At 37.8% G+C, this 23,207-nt stretch overlaps 1 protein-coding gene across 4 annotated transcripts in view; it reads left to right on the top strand.

Annotated features, from left to right (window-relative positions):
* Positions 1-22,040, top strand: part of LOC140458161 (protein bicaudal D homolog 1-like) — a 276,533-nt gene extending 254,493 nt beyond the window's left edge. The window contains exons 8-9 of one of the 4 annotated variants that reach the window (XM_072552337.1): positions 6,517-6,602; positions 15,209-22,040. In XM_072552337.1, the coding sequence (XP_072408438.1) occupies positions 6,517-6,602; positions 15,209-15,230 (108 nt within the window). In that variant the 3' untranslated portion in view covers positions 15,231-22,040. Of the gene's footprint in view, positions 1-6,516; positions 6,603-15,106 lie in introns of all 4 variants that reach the window. The other 3 variants (XM_072552336.1, XM_072552339.1, XM_072552338.1) reach the window with 3 other exon arrangements.
* Positions 22,041-23,207: the final 1,167 nt, after the last annotated feature.

Below are 23,207 nucleotides of genomic sequence, written 5' to 3'. Positions count from 1 at the left end.
CAGGGGCATAACGAGCTGCCCCAGGGACTTGTCCGTGCCCCACAGGGACCTGTGCACGATGGTAATGCCCAGCTCCTTGACTAGTTCATAGCCCCCAAATACGCCCTCCTGGGGCTGCAGCAGCTAGTCTGGGTGCACCTCAAAGATGCATTCCTCCTTCCCATCTGGATGGTAGCGAAGGCACCATTGCTGTTGTGTTTGCGGTTCACTCTCAAGCCTCTGGCTCTCAGCAGTGTGAGCTGGACGTGGCTGGATGTCCGGTGCTGGTTCGGCAAGGCCAGGATGCCAGCCATCACACTGTCCAGTCTGGACCTTGGGCCGAGTGTCTCTTACCCTGTCTCTCCCTTCCTCCGTCTGAACTGCTTGTTTGTTTGTACCACTCTGAAGGAAAAGTGTAAATTGGCTGGCCTGCAAGAAGGAATAAATGCAGGGTAATTAAATGAACAAAAAATTGTTAAAAGGATAATCTAGAGGAATATTTTGTGTTTCGTACATTGTGAGTATTGCTATGTAGTCACGTAAATACATTTTACTGGTTAGCCATCCTGAACAACTCCCCCTCTCCATAACTGTGTCAATCAAGTCTGCCCACCCCCTTGAGTGGGATGTGTGGAGCCCACATATACTGCTCCATAAAAACATGTCTAATTACTATTTACTAAACTTGCAGTTATCTTTTTAGGTACCTCAGACAAGTTTTCAGAATCATAATTTATAATCAAAATTATGTGTAAAGCCAGCTTTTAAAGAGCTGCATTTTAAAGCAGAGCACTTATTGAATGCCTCCTTCCACCATTTCACTAAAATAGTGTCCACTGAATTATGAGTTCTGATCAAACAAAAGAGCTTAGAGAAGAGAGCACCAGTAGTTACTGAAGGTTCTGTTCTCCCTTAAGTAATTTGAAGAGCATTTTGTTCAAACATATCAGTAGAATGATTACTGCAATGTAGATATTGAGATTTATTTACTACAAGAGTAGTCTTGTTACTCAATTAGTGCTCTGCTGATGATAAACTGGAATTTTGTTTTGCTAAGGAACTGTTTGTTCTTGCCATTGAACAATTCAGTCTTAATAAACTTGTATTTAAATGAACAGTTGGGGATATGAATAATTGCAGTGTCCCTCAAGTTAGCCTTTGAACCTCTGCCAGTGAACTAGTTTTATTTTAACCATTTCCCTTCAGTTTGAGGAAGGAAACCTAACTGCTGTCATTGAAAAAGAGGAAACCAGCTCCATCAATTGGGAGTGACCCGTTGATACATTTGCCTGTACATGGTGCTGTTGCCAGCTTGTTAGTACAGACTTGAAGATGATTTAGCAACATACCAATGGGCCAATCCAGACTTCAGTAAGAGAGACTGGCAACTCAACCTATAGCTCAGCAAACATACATTGTCCAAGTAATTCTGGAAAGGACAAAGACCTTCTGTTGAAGACTGTCAGACCATCTTTTGGTTTGCATTGAATCTAATCTAAACTTTCTGCTTTATTTCAAAATTCATTACTACAGTAAAATTTGTCCAGAATCTGAATTGGTACAAGTCAGGGTACTTTAGCATTTGTTTGGATTTAAATGTTGCAGCCCCTTTAAAAAAAATGAAATCAAGCGTTGCTGGAGCTTGCAGATTGTATCTTTGACGTGGAGATTCCATCTTGGTTGGCTGACTTGAATTTGTGCTGAAGCATTGACAGCTGAAATATAGATCATTCCCTGAAAGGCAGGTTATAGTTTCTGCCTTGCCATCATTCTAATATTGGCTACACATGTAATGCTTTAATGATCTGCTACTGTCCAGACTTGAAAACTATCTCATATTCCACACCCTCCCAGACGAATTATGGTGATGTGCCAACCTTCCTGAAAGTCTAATATAGAACCAGCTTTCCAACGATCTATTATTGGAATGCATGCTGGTGCTTAGCAAGGCTATTATGAGCAAATGTTCCAGGCTTTAATAGATTATTGGTGGTTGCAGATCCTATACTGTGAACTCTTTCACTTTGTACTCTGGAGCATTTTAAATGTAGGCTTTGAATTATCTTCACATTGAGGAAATCCTCCCTTGTGTTATGTGGCAGTACGCCATACTAAATGGGATGGATTTAGAATGGATTTAGCAATTCAGAACTGGGCATCTATAAGGCACTGTTGGCCATTAGGAGCAGCTAAATTATATTCAATCACAATCCATAAATTCATGGCCCAGCATAGCCCCCATTACCATCAGATTGGGGAATCACCCTGGTTCAATGAAGAGAGCAGAAGGGCAGGCCAGGAGCAGCACCAGGCGTATTTAAAAAAAGATGAAACTACAACATATGACTTTTTGTATGCCAAATGGTGAAAGCAGCACGTGATAGATAGAGCTGACGGATTGGATCTAAGCTCTGCAGATTTGCCACATTGAGTTATGAATGATAGTGTACAATTTGGTAACCAACTAAAAACTCCACAAATGTTCCCACTCTCAGTGCTGAAGGAGCCTTGTACGTCAGTGCAAAAGACAAGGCTGAAATATTTTTAACGATCTTCAGCCAGAAGTGCCAAGTCGATGATCCTTCCCTGCCTCTTCCTGACATTTCCAGCATCACAGATCACAGCCATTTGCCAATTTGATCCACTCTACGTAATAACATGAAGACTCTGGATCCCACAGAGGCTATGGACCCTGATAAGATTCTGAAATAATACTGAAAACGTGCTCCAGAATTAAACACACCACAGCCGAGCTGCTTCAGTATAGTTGGAATATTGGCATTCATGTCTGGAAAGTTGCCTACAAGAGGCAGGACAATTCCAATCTGACTAAACATTGTCTTATCAATTATCAACAAAATAATGGAGGGGGTCATTAACAGTGCTGACAAGTGCTACTTGAGCAACAATAACCTGCTAAATAGTGCTTAATTTAGATTCTGCCTAGATTATTCAGCTTCGAACGTCATTACTTTAGTAATGCCTTAGTCCAAATATGGACAAAAGAGCTGAACTTCACAGAAGAAATAAGAGTGACTGCTTTTGTCATCAAGGTAACATTTGACAGAGTATGCACAAGAAACCCAAACAAAACTGAAGTCAATAGGAATTAAGGGGAAAACTCTATACTAGTTGGAGTTGTACTCTTTACAAAGGAAGATGGTTTGGTTGTTAGAGGTCAATCATAGTCGAAGAGTGTTGTGCTGGTCAGGCAGCATCCAAGGAGCAGTAGAATCGACGTTTCGGGCATAAGCTCTTCATCAGGAAGGGGTGCCTGACTGGCTGTGCTTTCCCAGCACAACGCTGTTTGACTCTGATCTCCAGCATCTGCAGTCCTCACTTACTCTTGGAAGTCAATCACCCCAGTACCAGAGCAAGAGCTCCTCAGGATTGTGGCCTCAGACCAAACATTTTCAGCTAGTCCATCAATTACCTTCCCTCTTTCATAAGGTCAGAAGTGAAGATGTTTGTTAGAACATAGAACATAGAAGAATACAGCGCAGTACAGGCCCTTCAGCCCTCGATGTTGCGCCGATCAAAGCCCACCTAACCTACACTAACCCACTATCCTCCATATACCTATCCAATGCCCGCTTAAATACCCATAAAGAGGGAGAGTCCACTACTGCTACTGGCAGGGCATTCCATGAACTTACGACTCGCTGAGTGAAGAACCTACCCCTAACATCAGTCCTATATCTACCCCCCCTTAATTTAAAGCTATGCCCCCTTGTAATAGCTGACTCCATACGTGGAAAAAGGTTCTCACTGTCAACCCTATCTAACCCCCTAATCATCTTGTACACCTCTATCAAATCACCCCTAAACCTTCTTTTCTCCAATGAAAACAACCCCAAGTGCCTCAGCCTTTCCTCATAGGATTTTCCTACCATACCAGGCAACATCCTGGTAAACTTCCTCTGCACCCGTTCCAGTGCCTCCACATCCTTCCTATAGTATGGCGACCAAAACTGCACACAATATTCCAGATGCGGCCGCACCAGAGTCTTATACAACTGCAGCATGACCTCAGGACTCCGGAACTCAATTCCTCTACCAATAAAAGCCAGTACGCCATATGCCTTCTTCACTGCACTATTTACCTGGGTGGCAACTTTCAGAGATCTGTGTACATGGACACCAAGATCCCTCTGCTCTTCCACACTACCAAGTAGTCTACCATTAGCACAGTAATCCATCTTTTTATTACTCTTACCAAAGTGAATCACTTCACACTTAGCTACATTGAACTCCATTTGCCACCTTTCTGCCCAGCTCTGCAGCTTCTCTATATCCCGCTGTAACCTGCCATATCCTTCCTCACTGTCTACAACTCCTCCGACTTTCGTATCATCCGCAAACTTGCTCACCCAACCTTCTAACCCTTCCTCCAGGTCATTTATAAAAATGACAAACAGCAATGGTCCCAAAACAGATTATGTAATCTTGAGCACCATTGGTGACTCCTCAGATACTGAAGCAGTCCGGGTTCAAATGCAGCAAATCCTGTACAACATCCAAGCTTGGCCTGACAAGGGACAAGTAGCATTCAGGCCACACAAATGACCATATCTGACAAGAAAGAATCTAGTCATCTCCCCTTGATATTCAATGGTATTACTATCATTGAATTCTCCATAATGGACATTGTGAGGTTACCATTAACCAGAAACTGAACTGAAGCACAGGTGCCAGTGTGTACCATCTACAAAATGTACTGCAGCAATCCAGTAAGGCTTCTTGGGCAGACCTCTACCACCTAAAAGGGCAAGAAGCCTTACTGGATTGCTGCAGAAGGAAGACAAAATCAAATGTAACTGTGTGATACGTGCCAGGATTTTCTCAGATTCCCCTCTTTTACCACCAATTCAAGATGCAAAATGGGAAAATAAAACAAAGGGAACCTGACTGCTGTTCACATTAAAGGCAGTTTCACTTTACTGCAATAATGAATTACTTTGTAATTGTGATGGTTACAATGTGATTTCAAAGAATCTGAGATTGTCTTAGTCACACATCTCAGGTGCACTGTTGGATATTTATGTTATAGAATTCTTTCTCAAAAGGTCCCAACTTTTTAAAGGTGATTTGTGATAATTTTATGTATATTCTGCATTATGTACTCTCCAGTTATCTGATTTCAGACGATTCCATGAAGCTTAATAGGTTAAAACCTTACATGAGATGTTATCTTATTGCCTAGCCCTGTAGCACCAGTCTCCTGACTTTAATCATTTTCTGTCTAAGCGTAATTGGGTTCATACAAGTTGTGTTGTACATATCTTTATTTCAATGTATAACGTAAGTGATCTTAATTATCTACAATGACCATGAAGAAGAGCAGTCTTCTCTACAATGGATAATCAAAATCCTAAAATATTAAGAAGTGTGGAAAAACATTGGTAAAACTACCTTACCCCCCATACTGTCTCATATCATTGTGTCAGTAATGATTCATATCATAATGACTATCATTCTGTACCACTCCTATTAAAATTTCTAACTTACATCAATAAAATGTTCTTTTCTCCTTTCCTGAAAAATGACATACACTATCATAGTGGTTGTAGACAGCATTTTAGTACTTAGTCTCATTGATTATATTTCTTCATTTGTGAATCTAGGTGTGAGTGATAATATACTGGTCAGCACTTTGCTGTCTAATTTGTCGTCTAAGGGGTACTAATTCTCCATTTGAACAAAAGTTGGCAAGTATTACCAGCGCTCAGAACTCGTTGACAAACTGCACACAGCTAATTAGGAACACAGAATTTATTTTAAAATGCCCCATGCTTTTTATTGCAGTTGAAATATCAGAGTCCCAATCATTCATCACTCACAACAAACAAAGCACTGACAGCGTTGGGTTTTCAAAAGGGATCGGCCAACACCTACTGCTTAACTGCTGGGCCTGAAGATGGAACCTGTGTGGAGAAGTTTACAGTTTCGAAGCTTCAATGTCTTTGTTGCAGGTTCTTGTAAAATATCTTTGCACATTTCTTCACTGAGAACATAATGGGTCAAATAGTGATGGGATTATCTCAGTTTGTACAGAGCAATTTTATAATCGTTGATTCTGTGTTCTACCAGGCTTCAATCTGGTGGGACAGCAATAGCTTTCATTTTCAGGCTGGTTATAAACCTTTTTCAAACCAATGTTTAGAAAAGAAAATTTCACATTGTATCTGCAATCACCATCTTTCAGTGGTGTTTAGAAACATAATCCTGTGCTACATGTCAGATTTCACTATAACTCTAATACCACAACAATATAAGTTGATGGTTGACAATTTTGTTTTTCATTTTAATTGGCTCTATGAGTTGATCTAAGATCTGACCAGAATGTTAGCATAAACAATCCTGGTTTCGCAGTATTTCTGCCAGACAATGGCTCAGAAATATGGCATATTTGAATGGACTAAACTGTGCAGTTGAAGAAAATTTGGGAAACTCCTCACTAAATTTCTCATTTGTATCTTATAATTTACTAACCTTTTTTACTGTGTCATCTCTCTGTATATTTGTCTAATTTGTCAGTTTTTTATAGATTGTCAGCAGTCTGCTGCCTCCATATCGCCACACTACTCACAACTAGAGAGAGGATGTGACTCAGAGACTGAAAGGTAAACGTTAGTTGCCTCTGAACCAGTCCAAAGCATGCATTATCCATGAAATGCACATCGTCAGTATCCCATCTTATTTTTGCTGCATTGTGACAATCTGTTTTCTCCTCCCCTCACTGCATGTTGGGATTCACTCCTGAAAGTGGTTCGTTTCTTAGAATCATAGTGTAGCTTCAGATCCTCATAGTCCTGACGTAATATTTTTACCATAGTAGCTGAAATAATATATTTGTTTTGTGCATTCTCAGTACTTTTGGACCATGTTTATCAAGCAGGTTCTTTGCATATACCTGTCTGTTTATGTCTTTCATCAAAGATATAGTGTGAAGAAATGTTGTATCAGGATTAATATTGTGACTATGAATATCTGGTTTCATCGTCAATGTTACTGTTTACGCAAACATTGAAATGTGTCATGCAATGCTGTATTGAACAGCTGAGAATCACCACCTTCTGACTTACTAAACATGTTGGTAAGATTATGTTGAGAATAAAGTATCTATTCCATGCCATTCCTATTATTAACAACCTTTGTATCATCAACCTACAGACCATTGCCCCATCCTTTGTCATGGTTACTGATAGGCAGTTAAAATGTTTCTTTAGTAAATTGAGTAGGGGAATAATGGGCTTTATTTTTCTTTCATAAAGGCAAGAACCATCTAGCATGTGTATTTTTATTTTAGTATATGAGCAGATTGTTCTTGGCAACTCAGATGTAACAGGAGTGTTTACTCCATTTAATTTATAATATGTCATCATTTACAATGATTGAATGGGTCAGATTGCGTTTTCTTTCATATTCTCATGAAATCCTTAGAGAGGTTTTAGCAATCAAAGGCAATCAATTGAAAATCTGCTGCCTTTTTTTGAGTTTTATTTTTTACCTTTCAAAGTCCAAAATACGCATCAAGGTGATGGAAAGATGTATTAGTTTGGAGGTAGGCATTTGGTATAATAGTTGGGGAAGTCATATATTGAAGTAGCATTGGAGATGTCTGGGGGTGTAATCACTGAGGCAAATGCTGCCACTAGGCTTAGGTTTAGCATTTTTGATAGACTTGAAGTTGTTTCAGCATGGGGAGATTAAGCGATATGTGGTATAGCATGGCTGAGGAAGTAGCTCTCGGGCTGTATAATACTGTGGTTGGGGTTTCAGGGATTTGTACTGCATAGCCACAGGAAATGTGATGGATAAGGCTATCCTACTGTTTCCCTAAATGAGAGTGAAAGAATCAAAAGTCACACCCGTTGCTATACATCCTCAGAGCCTACATGTAAATTGATGATCGGTATTAGAGAACTTGCATACTGCTGAGAAAAGAGACAACTTGCTGAAGCTTTTCATTTTATGCTCATCAGGACAAATGCAAGAATGCCCAAATTCAAAGCGAGCAACAATTTTTACTGCATAAGAAACGGATGCTGATTGGTTAGCAAGTTCATTCTGATTGGTGAAGACATTGTCATGGAGAATGCACCAGGGAACTATTGCCTGCCAAGCATTTGTTTAAGTCAAAAAGAATTGTTTAAGCACGTTCCTGATGGAGGACAGGTCCCTATATATGACTATATGTAAATGAATACAGTTTATTATTTCATGCACTCTTGGAAAAAAAATCAATGGATAATTTAGGTTTTTAGCTTAATTGTGAGTTGAATTATGTTGTCGGTATTCTGAATTTGGCCTTTGTTAGACCTCTTTATCAGCGATGCAAATACTCTCTTGTAGCACAGAACTTCAGCATGTCTGAAAAAAAAAGACATGCTGTAAAGCTTTTTGTGTGGCACTCATCAGGACAGACGCAAGAAAGCCAAATTTTTAATTAAGGAACAAGTTATTCTGGAAAAAGAAGAGTTCTGATTGTTTGGCAAATTTCTCTCATTGGTCAATGCACTGGGGAACCCTTGTCCCTGATAGATTTTTTTCATTCTGGTTTGGGTGTGCACTATGGTTCAACTGCTTATGGCCAGGTTAGAGATGCTAGGTCTATGCTTTATCTATCCCATTTATATCATACTAGTGCCACATGCCACAAAAAAAATTCAAAATGTGAAGATATAGCTTGATGTTTGCAAGATCTGTGAGGTAGAAGACCCTTCTTACACTGTCATCGAGACAATTGCAGCAGGTAGATTAGTGGGGTGTAGGTGGAGTAGATTGTTCATTTTGGTTCTCTGATCACCTCCTATAAGCCTTGACTCTTCTGGATTTGGATGTCCTGGAATTTGGATGTTCTGGAATTCTAGGCTTGTACCGAACTAGATTCTTGACAATATGGGTCAGATCCTGGGTTTAGCAACACTATGGATAGCCCAGGATTTAGTCTGAAGAGAGATAGATCCTGCGTTTTTGGAAATGCTGTTGTTTAGCAGAGCTGGTAGCTTCCTTAGACATGACTGTAATGAGCAGTGACGATTATTAGCATGATATGGCATTACATGGGGTTCAACATCACCAAATAACAGAGAATAGCAAACCTTGGAAGAAATTTCTCACAAACATTCTGTAATTTTCAGATATATAGGGATGCCACATAAAGTTATCTTGGTGCAGGTGCCAAATCTGAAAATTTAAGCTAGTCACTTAAATTGGTATACCACCTGCAGGGCTACATCACATCAACTAATAATGAAAGGAGTAGTAAACAAATGTAATCACTTGAAGACAGGAAGCACACACAGATGTAAGTTATTTTTTTTAAAATAGGAATAAATGGACTAATGTACAGGAAATAAAAATAGCAATGTTTTCACCCCCCAAAAATTGAGTGTGTCCTGATGTTGTGATGAATACTATAGAGTAATAACTATTTTGGAAAATTGCTTTATGCTATTGTGTGGAAGGATGTAATCTTGAATATAATTCATCAAGAGTTAGGTTAATGATACAAACTGGGTCATGTTTTAGAGATGGGATACACTGAGTGAATTAAATACGTAATTTTTGGTTTTCTGGTATTTTTGAGAAAAAGATGTTAATTGTAGGTTCTGGACTGTACAGTGGCACAGTGGTTAGCACTGCTGCCTCACAGCACCAGAGACCTGGGCTCAATTCCCGCCTCAGGCGACTGACTGTGTGGAGTTTGCACATTCTCCCCGTGTCTGCGTGGTTTTCCTCCAGGTGCTCCGGTTTCCTCCCACACTCCAAAAATGTGCAAGTTAGGTGAATTGGCCATGCTAAATTGCCCATAGTGTTAGGTGAAGGGGTAAATGTAGGGGAATAGGTTCTGGGTGGGTTGCGCTTCAGTGGGTCAGTGTGGACTTGTTGGGCTGAAGGGCCTGTTTCCACACTGTAAGTAATCTAATTTTAATTCATAAATTGAAATGGCCATTAGAAATCTTTGTGTGTACAAATCCTATTACTGTATCTCCCTTCAAGTTTCACAGATTGATGTTGTTTCTGTTTATAGAGCCCAAATAAGAGAACTAACCCCTCATTTTTCTATTTTAATCACATTCAATCATATTTTAATGACTTAAAAATGTCATCTTCAGTCCTCCAACTCAGATGTTGCACTCACCGGGGCATGGGTTCTATAGGCTCAGTTTTTGTTATTAATTGGTCTGAATGCAAGTCCCACGCAGGTCTATTTGGAACATTACAGAAATTGAGGTTGAACGCTATGCCCAAGATCCCCAAAACGTTCTTTGAAAAATGACACTGAGATCGATAACTGTGGCAAATGGTAAAGCAGCAGAACCTTTGCTTCCCTCCAAGGAAGGAGAAAAGGGCAATCCTTCAGTCTGCTGTCATTCATGTCCTGGCTTAACCTTTCAAGCTGTCATTATCTGCAAACTGAAATTTCTATGTCAAAGTTTCAACTGCAGAAAATGGGGAGGGAAATGAAAACAATGATTTCAACAACAGTAAACAAATATGAAGGTTATGAAAATTCGAGACAAAATTTGGAATTTGGTAAGTGAGCTAATTTGGTGATATGAGAGGAGCTGTTGTTCTGAATTTTTATAAGAAAAGTAGTGATCCAAGAGAGGGCGACAAAGACCAGCAATGGGATACAAGAGCTGAAGCCAGAAGTGTTAATCAGATGAACAGTAGACTAGTGATTAATGAAGTTTAATTTTTTTTCAATCTCTATAATTGGAAACATTAGTTTAAATTGGTACAGGGGAGATACAAGTATTATATTAAACTTATCGCTTACCGGGCAGCACGGTGGCACAGTGGTTAGCACTGCTGCCTCAAAGAGCCAGAGACCTGGGTTCAATTCCCACCTTAGGCGATTGACTGTGTGGAGTTTGCACATTCTCCCCGTGTCTGCGTGAGTTTCCTCCGGGTGCTCCGGTTTCCTCCCACAGTCCAAAGATGTGCAGGTCAGGTGAATTGGCCATGCTAAATTGCCTGTAGTGCTAGGTAAGGGGTCGATGTAGGGGTATTAGTGGGTTGCGCTTCGGCGGGGCGGTGTGGACTTGTTGGGCCGAAGGGCCTGTTTCCACACTGTAAGTAATCTAATCTAATCTAGTTAAACTTCTTGATGGAACTCCAGATAGTTTGCGAAATAATACAGTCAGAAAAGTTGTAGAGCTGTGATGCAAATTAACAGTAATATATTAGAGTTGGTGGACACCTATGTGATGCACAGCAACTACATCTGCAATCACTACATCTGCAGGAAATGTTAGCATCATAAGGAATTTCAGCTCTGAATTGATGAGTTGGGGTTTGAGCTTCAGATAGGGATGCTTCAGGGATGGTAAAAATTATATAAATGATGTGGATGTGAACATAGGAGGTACAATTAGTAAGTTTGCAGATAAAACCAAAATTGGACGTCTAGTGGACAGCGAAGAAGATTACGTCAGAGTGCAATGGGATCCTTGATCAGATGGGCCAATGGGCTGACAAGTGGCAGATGGAGTTTAATTTAGGTAAATGTCAGGTGCTGACTTTAGAAAGACAAATCAGAGAAGGACATATGCACTTTGTGGTAAGGTTCAGGGGAGTGTTGCTAAACAAAGAGACCTTGGAGTGCAGGTTCATAGTTCCTTCAAAGTGCAGTCTCAGGTAGATAGATAGTGAAGCAGCAATTTGGTATGCTTTCCTTTAATGGTCAGACCATTGAGTATAGGAGTTGGGAGGTCAAGTTGCAGCTGTACAGATCATTGGTTAGGCCACTATTGGAATACTGTGTGCAACTGTAGGAAGGATGCTGTGAAACTTGAAAGCATTCAAAAATGATTTACCAGGATGGTGCCAGACTTGGAGAATTTCAGCTATTGTGAGAGACTTAATAGGCTGGGCTGATTTCCCTTGAGCATTGGAGGCTGAGGGGTGACCTTATAGAGGTTTATAAAATCATGAGGGGCATGGATAGGGTAAATAAACAAAGTCTTTTCCCTGAAGTCCAGAATTAGAGGGCATAGGTTTAGGGTGAGAGGGGAAAGATTTAAAATGGACCTAAGGGGCAACGTTTTCACGCAGAAGGTGGTGTGTATATGGAATAAGCTGCCAGAGGAAGTGGTGGAGGCTGGTACAATTACAACATTTAAAAGGCATTTGGATGGGTATGAACAGGAAGGGTTTAGAGGGATATGAGCCAAGTGCTGGCAAATGGGACTACATGAACTTAGGATATCTGGTCGGCATCGAGGAGTTGGACCAAGGGGTCTGTTTCTGTGCTGGACATCCCCATGATTCTATAATTCTATCTGGTAAAAAGTTATTCCAGGAGGCATCACACTTAATTAGATACTTCAGTCAGAAGCAGGGGAATGTGACTGTGAGTGAGGCTCGTATGGGGACCAGAAGTTTGCAATTGTTCAATAGGTTTGAAATTCTTGTAGCTCTTGCGGTTGAAAGCAGGAACTACAGAGAGGATAAGCAAACTGACCAGCCCACGTGGTTTGGAGGCATTCAGGTGGTGGAGCTAAAGGAAATGTAGTTCTAATAGGGGACAGAGAATGAGTGTTGAGATTACCCAGTGCCAAAGCTAAAGGTTTCCTTTGGGGTTGAGAGCAACTTGGAGGGGAAGGATCCAGCTGTCATTGTCCACATGGGTAACAATGACATAAGTAGAAAGAGATTCTACTGGGGAATATGAACAGTGAGGGCGTTCATAACAAAACAATGAATGGAAACTGAAATGGAAACAAGTAAGTTTAATTTAATGGCCATTACAGAGACTTTGGTTGCAAACTGAATAAAGGCTGGAAACTAAACAGTCAAAGGCATTTGACATTTCAGAAGGATAGGAGGAAAAGAACAAGATGAGTTGACCTGTTTTGATAAACAATGAAATCAGTACAGTAGTGAGAAATTATGTTGGATCAGAAGATCAAGATGTAGAATCATTATAAATGGAGATAAGAAATAGCAAAGGAAATGTGTAACTGGTGAGAGTAGTTTATAGGTCCTATTATGATAGCTGTGCAGTAGTTAATAAATGAAAAAGTAAGATGTGAGAGAAATAACGGGAAAACTTTCGAGAAAGATATGGTCCATTACACAAAAATGACTTTACCAGATAGATGCACAGTTGGTGGTTAACAGAAGAAGAAAGTGAGAACTGCAGATGGTGGAGATCAGAGTCAAAAAATGCCACACTTTTTGACTCTGATGGTTAACAGAAGCTAAGGAAAGTATCACTTTGCAAGAAAAGGCATACAGATGATTTGGGAACATTCAGAAACTAGCAAAGAATGATTTTAAAAAAAGGTGAGAAATTGGAGCATGAAGGAAGAATTAACAAAAAGTGTAAAGTAGCCAGTAAAAGGATCGAAAAGTATATGGAAAGGAAATGAATAGCTCCACTAGGCAATGGTCCTTTAGAGAATGGGACTGGCAAATTAATAAAAGGAGGAGATGGCAGAGATTTTTAACAGGTATTTTGCATTTATCTGTGCATGGATAATAAAAAATAAAGTGGCAAAAGGAAGGATGAACTTAAAACAATCACAAACACTCGAAAAAGTGTAGATTGTGGTTGTCCAGAATTCTCCAGATTCTGAGCATGAACTGTGTTGTTGTTGGTATAGAATGGCATAAAATTGGTTGTTGAGTTTGAAGGTGCATGCTTGTTCTGTATATATCTGTAAATAATAGTATATGTAAAGTGCGTAAAGATTAGAAACCATTCTATCCTTCACCACATAGCTTTCTGAAATGGAATATTATCTTTGTTATTATTTTGACAGCACATTCTGTCCCAATGTCATTGTAAATTCCATAACATGCAACCTCCATATCTCAGACTGAAACTGCATGCATTAACTTACAATTTTCACTCTTCATTTTAACAACTGGTCATTTATGTTTTGACTTATTTTAACTGAATTATAAACTTTAATTCCTAACCATTTAATTTACATATAAAAATCACAAATTAACATGTTTGGTTTTTTTCTGCATGCAGCAAATGTACCAAATCTTTGTACATTTTATTAGATATTGTAAGTACTCGGGATGGAAGGATATGGGGAAGGGCACATTGAAATTTGCTGGAATTATAGTATCAGCAAGTACTCAATTACATGCCAAAAACAAATCCTGTTTAATGTACTTTTTTGAAGCTCTCCGTGGATAATTACTTGGCAGTAACCTAGTTAATGACTTAAATATTCATAGTAAACGCAGGTGATTTATAACTATTATCTAAATCTCATAACCAAATAACTGATCTCTCACTGCTTTGAAACTACAATGTAATTTTAATTATGACCCATATTTAATTTATTGTTTGCAATGGCAGTTGTCAATGAGAACATATTGACGTGTTGGGATATTCAGTTTGAAAGATTAACAACTGTGAAATTGTTAGTGCATGTACATTAAGAAATAAATTGCAATAAAGTAATTTCTACATGGCTCAGTTGTTAACACAGTGATGAACTGAGCGATGTGAACTAGGGAGGCCAGAGCTTCAAACTGGAGTCTATAGTAAGTTAGCCAACCTGTGCCAACATGGCCACTATGATTAGTTTGAGTTCTTCAGGACTATCAAGGCAGCATTAGTCTGGAATTTCTGCACCTGTTTGCTGTCCTGGGACAGTTGCTAGGAATTGAATTGTGAAAGAAGACAGTGTTTGTCTTGGTCATGATGGACCTTATGTTGTATGCCAGCATTCAATACCTTCATTTGTAAAGAAGGATCATTGCCTTACAATACTGAAGGATGGCCAATCATGATCCTTGAAACTGGAACCGAGAATGGATCACTGGAAAGAAGTTCATTTTAACCTTACCCACCTGGTGGAAACTGATAGGATCAGGTGAAGTGCCCATCTTACACTCTGCTTGATTTTTGTTTTCCTTAATGGCATAATGTAAACCAGAGAACCAATCCTGTCAGTCTCCTGTCAGATGGATTGGGTTAAAAATATGAAGATGTCTTGTTGAGAAGAAAGGAGAAAGAAATATTGAAACATAAAAATAATTTACTGTTGATTAAGAAGCTCAGTATTTATCATGCCTGGATTTTTTTTCTACAGTGCCACTTTTCTTTCTTGATATGTATATTTCTTACTACTTCTTTTTAAATTTGCAGTCCTAATGTAGCTCTCCAGGAAGAGCACTCACATTCCAGATCAAAATGTGTTCCTCTCAGATGTCTTTCTAAGCCTCCTCCCCATTCCTACTCATGCCACAGGATGTCACCCACTGGAGAATGAATCAGGATACCTCTGGTACTCATGCACAACTGGGAACGCCCTGAGCTTTTGACTCTGTTGCTTCATTGCTGAGCCCGATTCCTCTGGATGGTGGGAGCAAAGGAGATAATGTTGAGAAACAGGACACATGAAGCACAGAGAATTACCTGTTTGGAAGACTTTTGCTGTTTATTTTCCCCTTTCACTGTCTATTACTTTGGAGTATGAAAACTAACCAACTTCTGTGAAGCAGGATAGCTTACAGTTGCTTCGTTTTGCCCCTGAAACATAAGTGGGAGTGTGAGAAAAGGCGACAGAAAAGTGGACTAATGGAATTAATCTACATCTGATCAACATCAGTCATTTAGCATCCATGATCAGTCACAGCAATTGATTTTTGATGTGTGTTTCAGCAATTTTGGTAGCATGAGGTGATGCGTTTATTTTTAAAGTTAAGTCCAAACCAATGTTTCAATATATGGTGCACTTATATGTTTGATTTTTATTTAATTTATTGGATGATCTTTCTTAGGACAATAATTTATTATTTGAAGATGTTATGATTGTTTAAAAAGAAAAAAAATGGATTTCGGCATAATTAGCATTCTTAGGCTACAGTCTTACTATGGCCAGAATGTGCCACTGTAATCGTATAGTGGTGATGCTGACAATTGTGAACTGAATGTCAATCACTCTTAACTATTTGCAGTCCTGCTAGAGGTGTGTGTTTGCATTTTTATTTGTTAATGTGTTCCTGCGTTTAACTTGTTAATGGGTGCCATTTTGATTTGTACCTTTTTCATAAAATAGAGTAATAGAGTATTTAATGTTGGGGGCCGGTGCTAAATGGAACTGAAAATTGCTTGATATGCCACATTTTTTAAGACCATTACTATTATTGTTAATATTGTAAGACCTTTTAGCTTCTGGGTCACAGTATCATTAAATTGGTGCTTCTGTTGTGCAAAAATCAAGACAGTATAATTTCCACAATATTTACAGAATACTGATCTGCAAGGATGACAATGTTTAAATAGGCTACAAGCAGTTTTCTAAATCAAATGCAAGGGCTTGAAACATCTACCTTTGAGTATGAAGTCTTGATTGTGATGATAAATTTTACACCTTGGTGAACCTATCCAAGAGTCCCTATGATACATCAGTCTTAATTTTCTGAGTAGTTTACTAAATCATTTGGAATATGAAGTCAATGCTTCAGAAAAATTAAAGCCAATCCTTGAACTGAATGGAAACTAGCCATGGAAGGAAAGTGTGGTGGGTCTCTTCCCATGCTACACAGGCAGAGTAGAGTGGAACAGCATTAATAAGATACTGTAGGGATGTCAATGTGAATCAGAGAACAAATGTTAGGGGCATTTATGGTAAGGTATATACAGAGAAATAATGACGGAAACACATGGATTTATGTTCACTTTATCTGCAATTCTCGTCATATCAATTTTCTTTCCGTTTAGTGGAAGAAACCAAATGTTTCCATTGTCAGAGGTTTTGACTTTCTTGTTATTGCAAAGATGATAACAAAATCTGTCGACTACTTTGCTGCCAGTCTTGTGTCTGATAGAGTTCACTATTTGCATGCTTCATGCCCAGTTGCACTGCAGTATTTTAATTAATTGATATTTTATGTCTCTATTAATTGGCACTATTTTGTTCTTCCCTAATTCTATCAACAAAATTCTGGGAACATAATGTGTCCAATTAGAGAAGTCACTGTGTATAGTACATACACTATACAAAAGATCCTTTGTGCTGCGTAACCTTATGTTTGACATGAAAGAGACTTCATTCCATCAGTTTGTTTTGATGAAAGACTGTTCTGAGCTCAGCCATCATAAGGCAATGGAATACATATTACCCAACTGTTTAAAGAATAACAGTAAAACAGAGGGTTATGTACTGTATCAAAGTGCTTATATTATTCAGTATTAGGTTACTGCGCTGACAATTTAACATGAGTTTTCTGGTAATACTTTTTCGGGAAAGTATTGATAGCTTTTTATAACATAAACTGTAACCATATTGCTTTCTGTGACTAAAGCAACAAGCAGCAAACCTGTGAAGAAAATAATGTTTTTTAACTATATCAAAGCTGTCATGAACTAAGGTAAGAAAACTGCTTTGATCGTTTGTGGTGTCCAGTTGGAATGTTGGTTTCCATCAGCTCTCCAGCTTTGGGTCAAAATCCTGGAAATGCTTCCCCATCAGAACTGTGGGTGTACCTACACCACATGAAAGCAACCTTCTTGAGGGCATTTGGGCTGGGCATAGCTATTAGCCTTGCCAGTGACACTCACAAAAAAATAACTACTATTCATTGTCCTCGGGCACAAAGGTAAAGTGTTGTCATTCTGTCATGGCCATGTTTTTAAACAAGTTTTGACTGAAATGGTTATGCAGTTAAAGTAAGATCAATTTAGAATTACTTGAGTTGAACAGAGTTGGGAATAAATTGATGACTGTTTTATTGGTCTGTCAAGAGAAAATGTCCATACTCTTCAGAGTCGTAATTTTAACAAGAACACAAACTCTGTTACCTTCAGTTTTTCAAGTTTTGTCTTTTTAAAAAAAATAATAATTTCTGCTGACAGCGTGCAGCTACTTGTATCATACAGTAAAACACAATGCAAAATTGATATGAAGATTGTCATTTCAGTTCTGCTTTCTTTGCCCCCAAACTGTACTATGTTACTATTATACTTGATAACAATTTTAAGTACCATTGGGGATATGTTGCAGTTTCTTTCCTAGTTAGTGGATGAAAGAAAATATGAAAATATCTCTATTCTCAATGTCTTTCAGTCAAAGTTAAAACCTTGTGGTAAGGATATCCTCAATTGGACTGGGCAACCATTGATTGAATTTGATCAAAATTCAAAATCTAAACACAGTAAGTCACATTACTGTATGTGTAAAGAGCAAACTGTTGTAACTGAAGTTAAAACTGTTTGCAATGTCTATTTTTATATTTAAGTTTCATTAAAATACATTAAGTAATATATATTTTCAATGATGTCCAGCTAGAATATTAAATATGTATTATATTGGCTTAGAAACTGGACACCACAAAGTATCAAATAGGTTTAAGGAGCCAATCTGGCAATGTTAAAAATTAATGTTAATGTTAATGTGCAATATTAATGTTCTGTCACTTGATGTCACCAGCACGTTAGAGAAAACTTTAAGGTACATATTCCTGCCTGGTAACATTAGTCACAGAGGAAAATGTATTTTCTTTGTCGTACATAAAAAGCACATGAAAAGGCATTAAAGGCAAAACATTATTACTGCACCAGTTTCTTTTCACTTTGACTGAATCCAACATATATTTGAAACACTCAGTCTGAAATCTGAGGAATGAATAGCTTCAAAATCTTAGAGATGACAATGGACATTCAAATATTCTTCCTAAATTTTCATGGTGCAATTAAATTTTAGGAATTATTGGGATCTTCAAATTAAATAAATGTGAGTCTTAATTATATTCTGATGCAAAACTGATTTGGAATCTATATTTTGTTATTCATCCTCATCATTTTATATCCCATTCTGATTTGAGCAGTGAGCTCAAGAGCTCGTATTGCAAGTGAATACTTAGTGAGAGTGGATTAAAAACACTATATACATTTAGCTTCTTTATCCCCCTCCCCCACCCATTTCTTATCTCGCAGAACAGCTTGACTTTAAAATATCAATGCTGTTGACATTATAACCTTTATAATACCAGTTCTCAGGGTTGGCAAGGTCATACACACAAAGCACATATATTTATTCTTTTTCCACTGGACAAAGTGATCATGTTCTGGAACAAAGAAAATCAACTACTCGAGAACTATTATCTCAGCATTCTTACTACATTTTAAATGTGTTCTTTAATGGGAACTCCCATCTAGTCCTGATTTAGAACATTATGCTGTTTGGGCTATTTTAGTTTGTTTACCTTGAAACTTTATGCTCTTGTCTCAATAAGCACACACAATGTTCTTCCGAATCCCAGGACTAAAACTAAGCCTTGTCTAACTCTTTCTCATGTGGTTATTTAGAAACAAACTCTCTGTTCTCTTTCAGTAAGAAGTTTGTGTAGACAAGCCTTCTTTCTCCTACATAAAGACATGATATTAATACTATGGTTTTCTGGATAGTTGTGCCCTTATTTACTGTTGCTTTAGGAATATCTGTCAAGTCCCAGTGTATAAAACACAGCCAGTAGATTATATAATGTATACATTGCAGCCTTATGAAAATAACAATGTCACACATCAAAACTGGTGGTTTAAAATAATTTCATCCTAAATTTAGGTTTGTTGACAATTTATTGACTATGGAGTATACAACCATGTTTGAATTTGTACAATTTTGTATTTCTAAAGTTTTATTTACTTCTGAGCATTATTTAAATATACATAAGCTTTCAATTTGAGTGTTTTCATTGTGCTACCAAATATTTTTAAATTTTTATTTAAGGTGTGAGAAGTTCTATAAATATCAAAATCTTGCCACCTCATCCAAGATGACTTGAATTTTATATTTAATTCATAAGAATGTGACTTTGTTTCGTAACAAGAAATGGCAATTCTACCAAAATACGTTTTTTGTTGTAGATCAATGTGACATAGCTTTTACACATTATAATCTTTTCTCTCTGGAACCATAACTCCAGTAAAATTGTATAGCTTTACTTTACAAAGTAAAGATTGTAGTTGTTTCTTGGCCTTAGAATCCCTGTGATTTTAATTTTTCGTAAGATCAAGAGAAGCAAATTACTTTTAAAATGTTTCTTTCGCTGTAAGTATGAAGACATCTGGGTATTCACAGTGACCATCACTGACCTATGCCTTTTTCATTCTCTGACCTATGTCTTTTTGCCCCAACTCGCAGTCCACTGGGTAAAACTCATAAGCCAACTACATGAGCAAATCAACTGTATGTTCTCTATTTTGACTTTTGGTATTACAAAATGAGTATCTTCTATGAGTCCAAATCAGTGATTTTAAAACTTTCCCCTGTCTGAACACGTTTATATTCTGTTGGGCAGAAACAGGAAATTTATTACCCTAAGGGTGACTTTATAAATGTGTTGCATTTGATACAATGTTAGAGATAAGTTGTGAATAAAGACAAATGTTCACAGATAAGTAAACTGTGAAAGCAATACATTCACAGCAGTGCAGAATGGTTAGAAGTAAAGGGGCCTGCAGTCATCAACAACATCCATCTGTCCCTTTCGGGTATAGAGATTTGGTTTCACCTAAGAGGGAAAACAGCCATCACTACTAGCGTCTCCTAACTCTCAGGTGTTAAAGCTAACTCCCAACATCCGGCTCTGACAACATTTCAGAAAAAGATACCGCTGAATACCTTCAACAAGAAGTAGCAGTTTTAGAATTGTTGTTTAGGGATTGGAGACTTTTCTTGTGTTTTTTTGTGGGGCATTGTTATACAACAATATTAACTAACAATCTGCAGTAAAATGTTGCAGTTCTTGGATGTAAAATCAAGCTGTGATGTATACTTTTATACAAAGTTAGAGATCAGTTGGTAAATGGATTACAACTTATTATGTGTTGTGAATCTCAGGGCAGTGGGAATTATTCCCTAATGCGTTAAAAGTATTGTTGGCATTTGAAAGTCAAAACTATAAGCAATCAGTTTTCTGATGGCTACTATGCAGTCTTTAGTGATTTCTGTATGGGACTGTAACTTTAGCTGATTGAAGTCATTTAGGTGACATAGCTATCCCTTAAATTTCAATCCTACTTTAATCTACATTCTGTCCCAAATTATAGAATTAAAAAAAACTGCTTTTCTACATTTTCATTGCTAGATTTCACCTCATATATGACTTGAGTCTATTCCTAATTCCATTACAGAATTCAATTGCCCATTTTTTTTCTATTCCGGCAGAGAAGTTCCTGCTGACAGAAATATAATTAGGACAATGGATTTTTAAAAATTAAGTAATTGTTCAATGCCTATTTTGTGCCTTTTGTTTGCATTGCCAGGAAAGTCATATCAATTCACTGGTTTAAATTTGCATGTGCTTGATACTTGAAAAGTAGTTATTTGTTAAACCATCCAAAGAAGTTTTCTTTTCCCCGTTGATAAGATTGTATCACGCACTTGGCTGAGAAGTGCTGATTGGTTGAATGGGCTGGTTTGTAAGGGATTCTTATACTTCCACAGCCTTTATTTTCAACTTCATAAAGTACTCCTCTCCAATGCTGGATTTGTAATTTGAAAAGTATATTTGTTTGGTTGGCAAGTAGATTTTAGGAATGGTATTAAATGGTATACATTGTTATTTTGAACTTACTGTTTTAATTCTGATCTGTACAGTACTGATGGATTTTTTTCCCTCTGGATTTGACTTGTATTAAAAAAAGTTGTAACTGAATTATTCATTTGTAATAAGAAAAACCAAATCCCTGTATTTCTGTGCATTTATATTGTAAATCAGACAATCTGAAGTTCCCATCTTTCAAATTGGCTTTTTCTGTGTGTGACCTAGTTTGAAAATGGTCCTACCAAAGGTTGAAAAGGGAAACCAACGATGAGGCCTTGGATTGATTTGAATCTATGAATCTGGATCAAAAGCTGTCTCCTTTATGTGAGTGAATGTGGACTGACAACAAACAGCATCTTGGTGTGTTTCAATGTCCATGCTGTCCATTCCTGCCCATGGAATGGCGAAAAGGCTCCTGAAAAGCTTCAGAGATGAAAGAAGGCAATATATCTTTTTAAATTATTTCTTAAAGAGCAACATGCAGCAGTGTAATGTGTAATTGTTTCCAATAAATATAGTGGAGACAGAAACCTTGTTTCTTTTTGTGCATCCTTGTTACATTTTTAATGAGGTGTTGTGTGTGTTATGCATTTTAAGTTTCAATTATATTAATTAAGGATTTAATCAAAGAATAGTGACTATATAATGCAAATCAGACTGAGTGAATGTCATCTAGGCACAAGAAATCTCAGAACTGTATGTAGAAGAAAACATTACATAATAATGTTGGTTACATTGGAATTCTTGAAATAATAAGTACTTGGGATGTCTACCTAAGCTCATAGACTTTAATTTAATATGGCTGACAGTTATATTTTCTTCAACACAAAATTAAGATTAAAAAAAATAACAGATGGAACGTGCTACCAAAGGAAGACTTCCATTTATGTACCATCTTTTCAAATCTCTAAGAACTTGCAAAGAATAATTTTGAGATCCAGTGATGTACAGCATTTTATACAGCAAGGTTTCACAATTAACAGTGATAATGGGCAGTTAATTCTATTTTTACTTGAAGAAAATGTCTTAGTCAAAGAATTGGAAATTCTATTCAATTTCAATTCATTGCCATTCACAGCACCAGGGATCCAGGTTCAATTTCCACCTCAGGTGACTGTCTGTGTGGAGTTTGCACATTCTCCCTGTGTCTGTGTGGGTTTCCTCCAGGTGCTCCGGTTTCTTCCCACAATCCGAAGATGTGCATTTCAGGTGAATTGGCGATGGTAAATTGCTCATAGTGTTAGGTGCATTAGTCAGGTATAAATATGGGGAAGGGGTCTGGGTGGGTTACTCTTCGGAGGGTCGGTGTGGACTTGTTGGGCGGAAGGGTTTGTTTCCATACTGTAGGAAATCTAATATGAAATTAACAAATGGGACATGAGTTTAGCATCTTGAGTAAAGAGGGGGCATTTCACATTTTCAATAGTCCCGCACTAGAATACCATCTTAATCTTTGAACTCAGGTATACCCTTGGTCCTAAAGATGAGATTCTGCCCTGAGGCCAAGCTGTGGCATAACATTCTCGTGATTTTGTGTATGCTGCCTAAATACTGAACTGATTCAATGTCACCCAAGTATATTACGCATCAGTACACATCGATCTTTAAGTACGTTGGCAGACTTCAAACCTGTGACATGGAGAGAAAACCAATTCACTTGTGGAGTCAGGTTGATTTTATAGACTGTAGCTCCTACT

The sequence above is a fragment of the Chiloscyllium punctatum genome, chromosome 32 (assembly GCF_047496795.1).
Source record: "Chiloscyllium punctatum isolate Juve2018m chromosome 32, sChiPun1.3, whole genome shotgun sequence".
NCBI classification, from domain to species: domain Eukaryota; kingdom Metazoa; phylum Chordata; class Chondrichthyes; order Orectolobiformes; family Hemiscylliidae; genus Chiloscyllium; species Chiloscyllium punctatum.
Note: the sequence above shows the minus strand (reverse complement) of the source record. Positions and strands in the feature narration are given on the sequence as shown.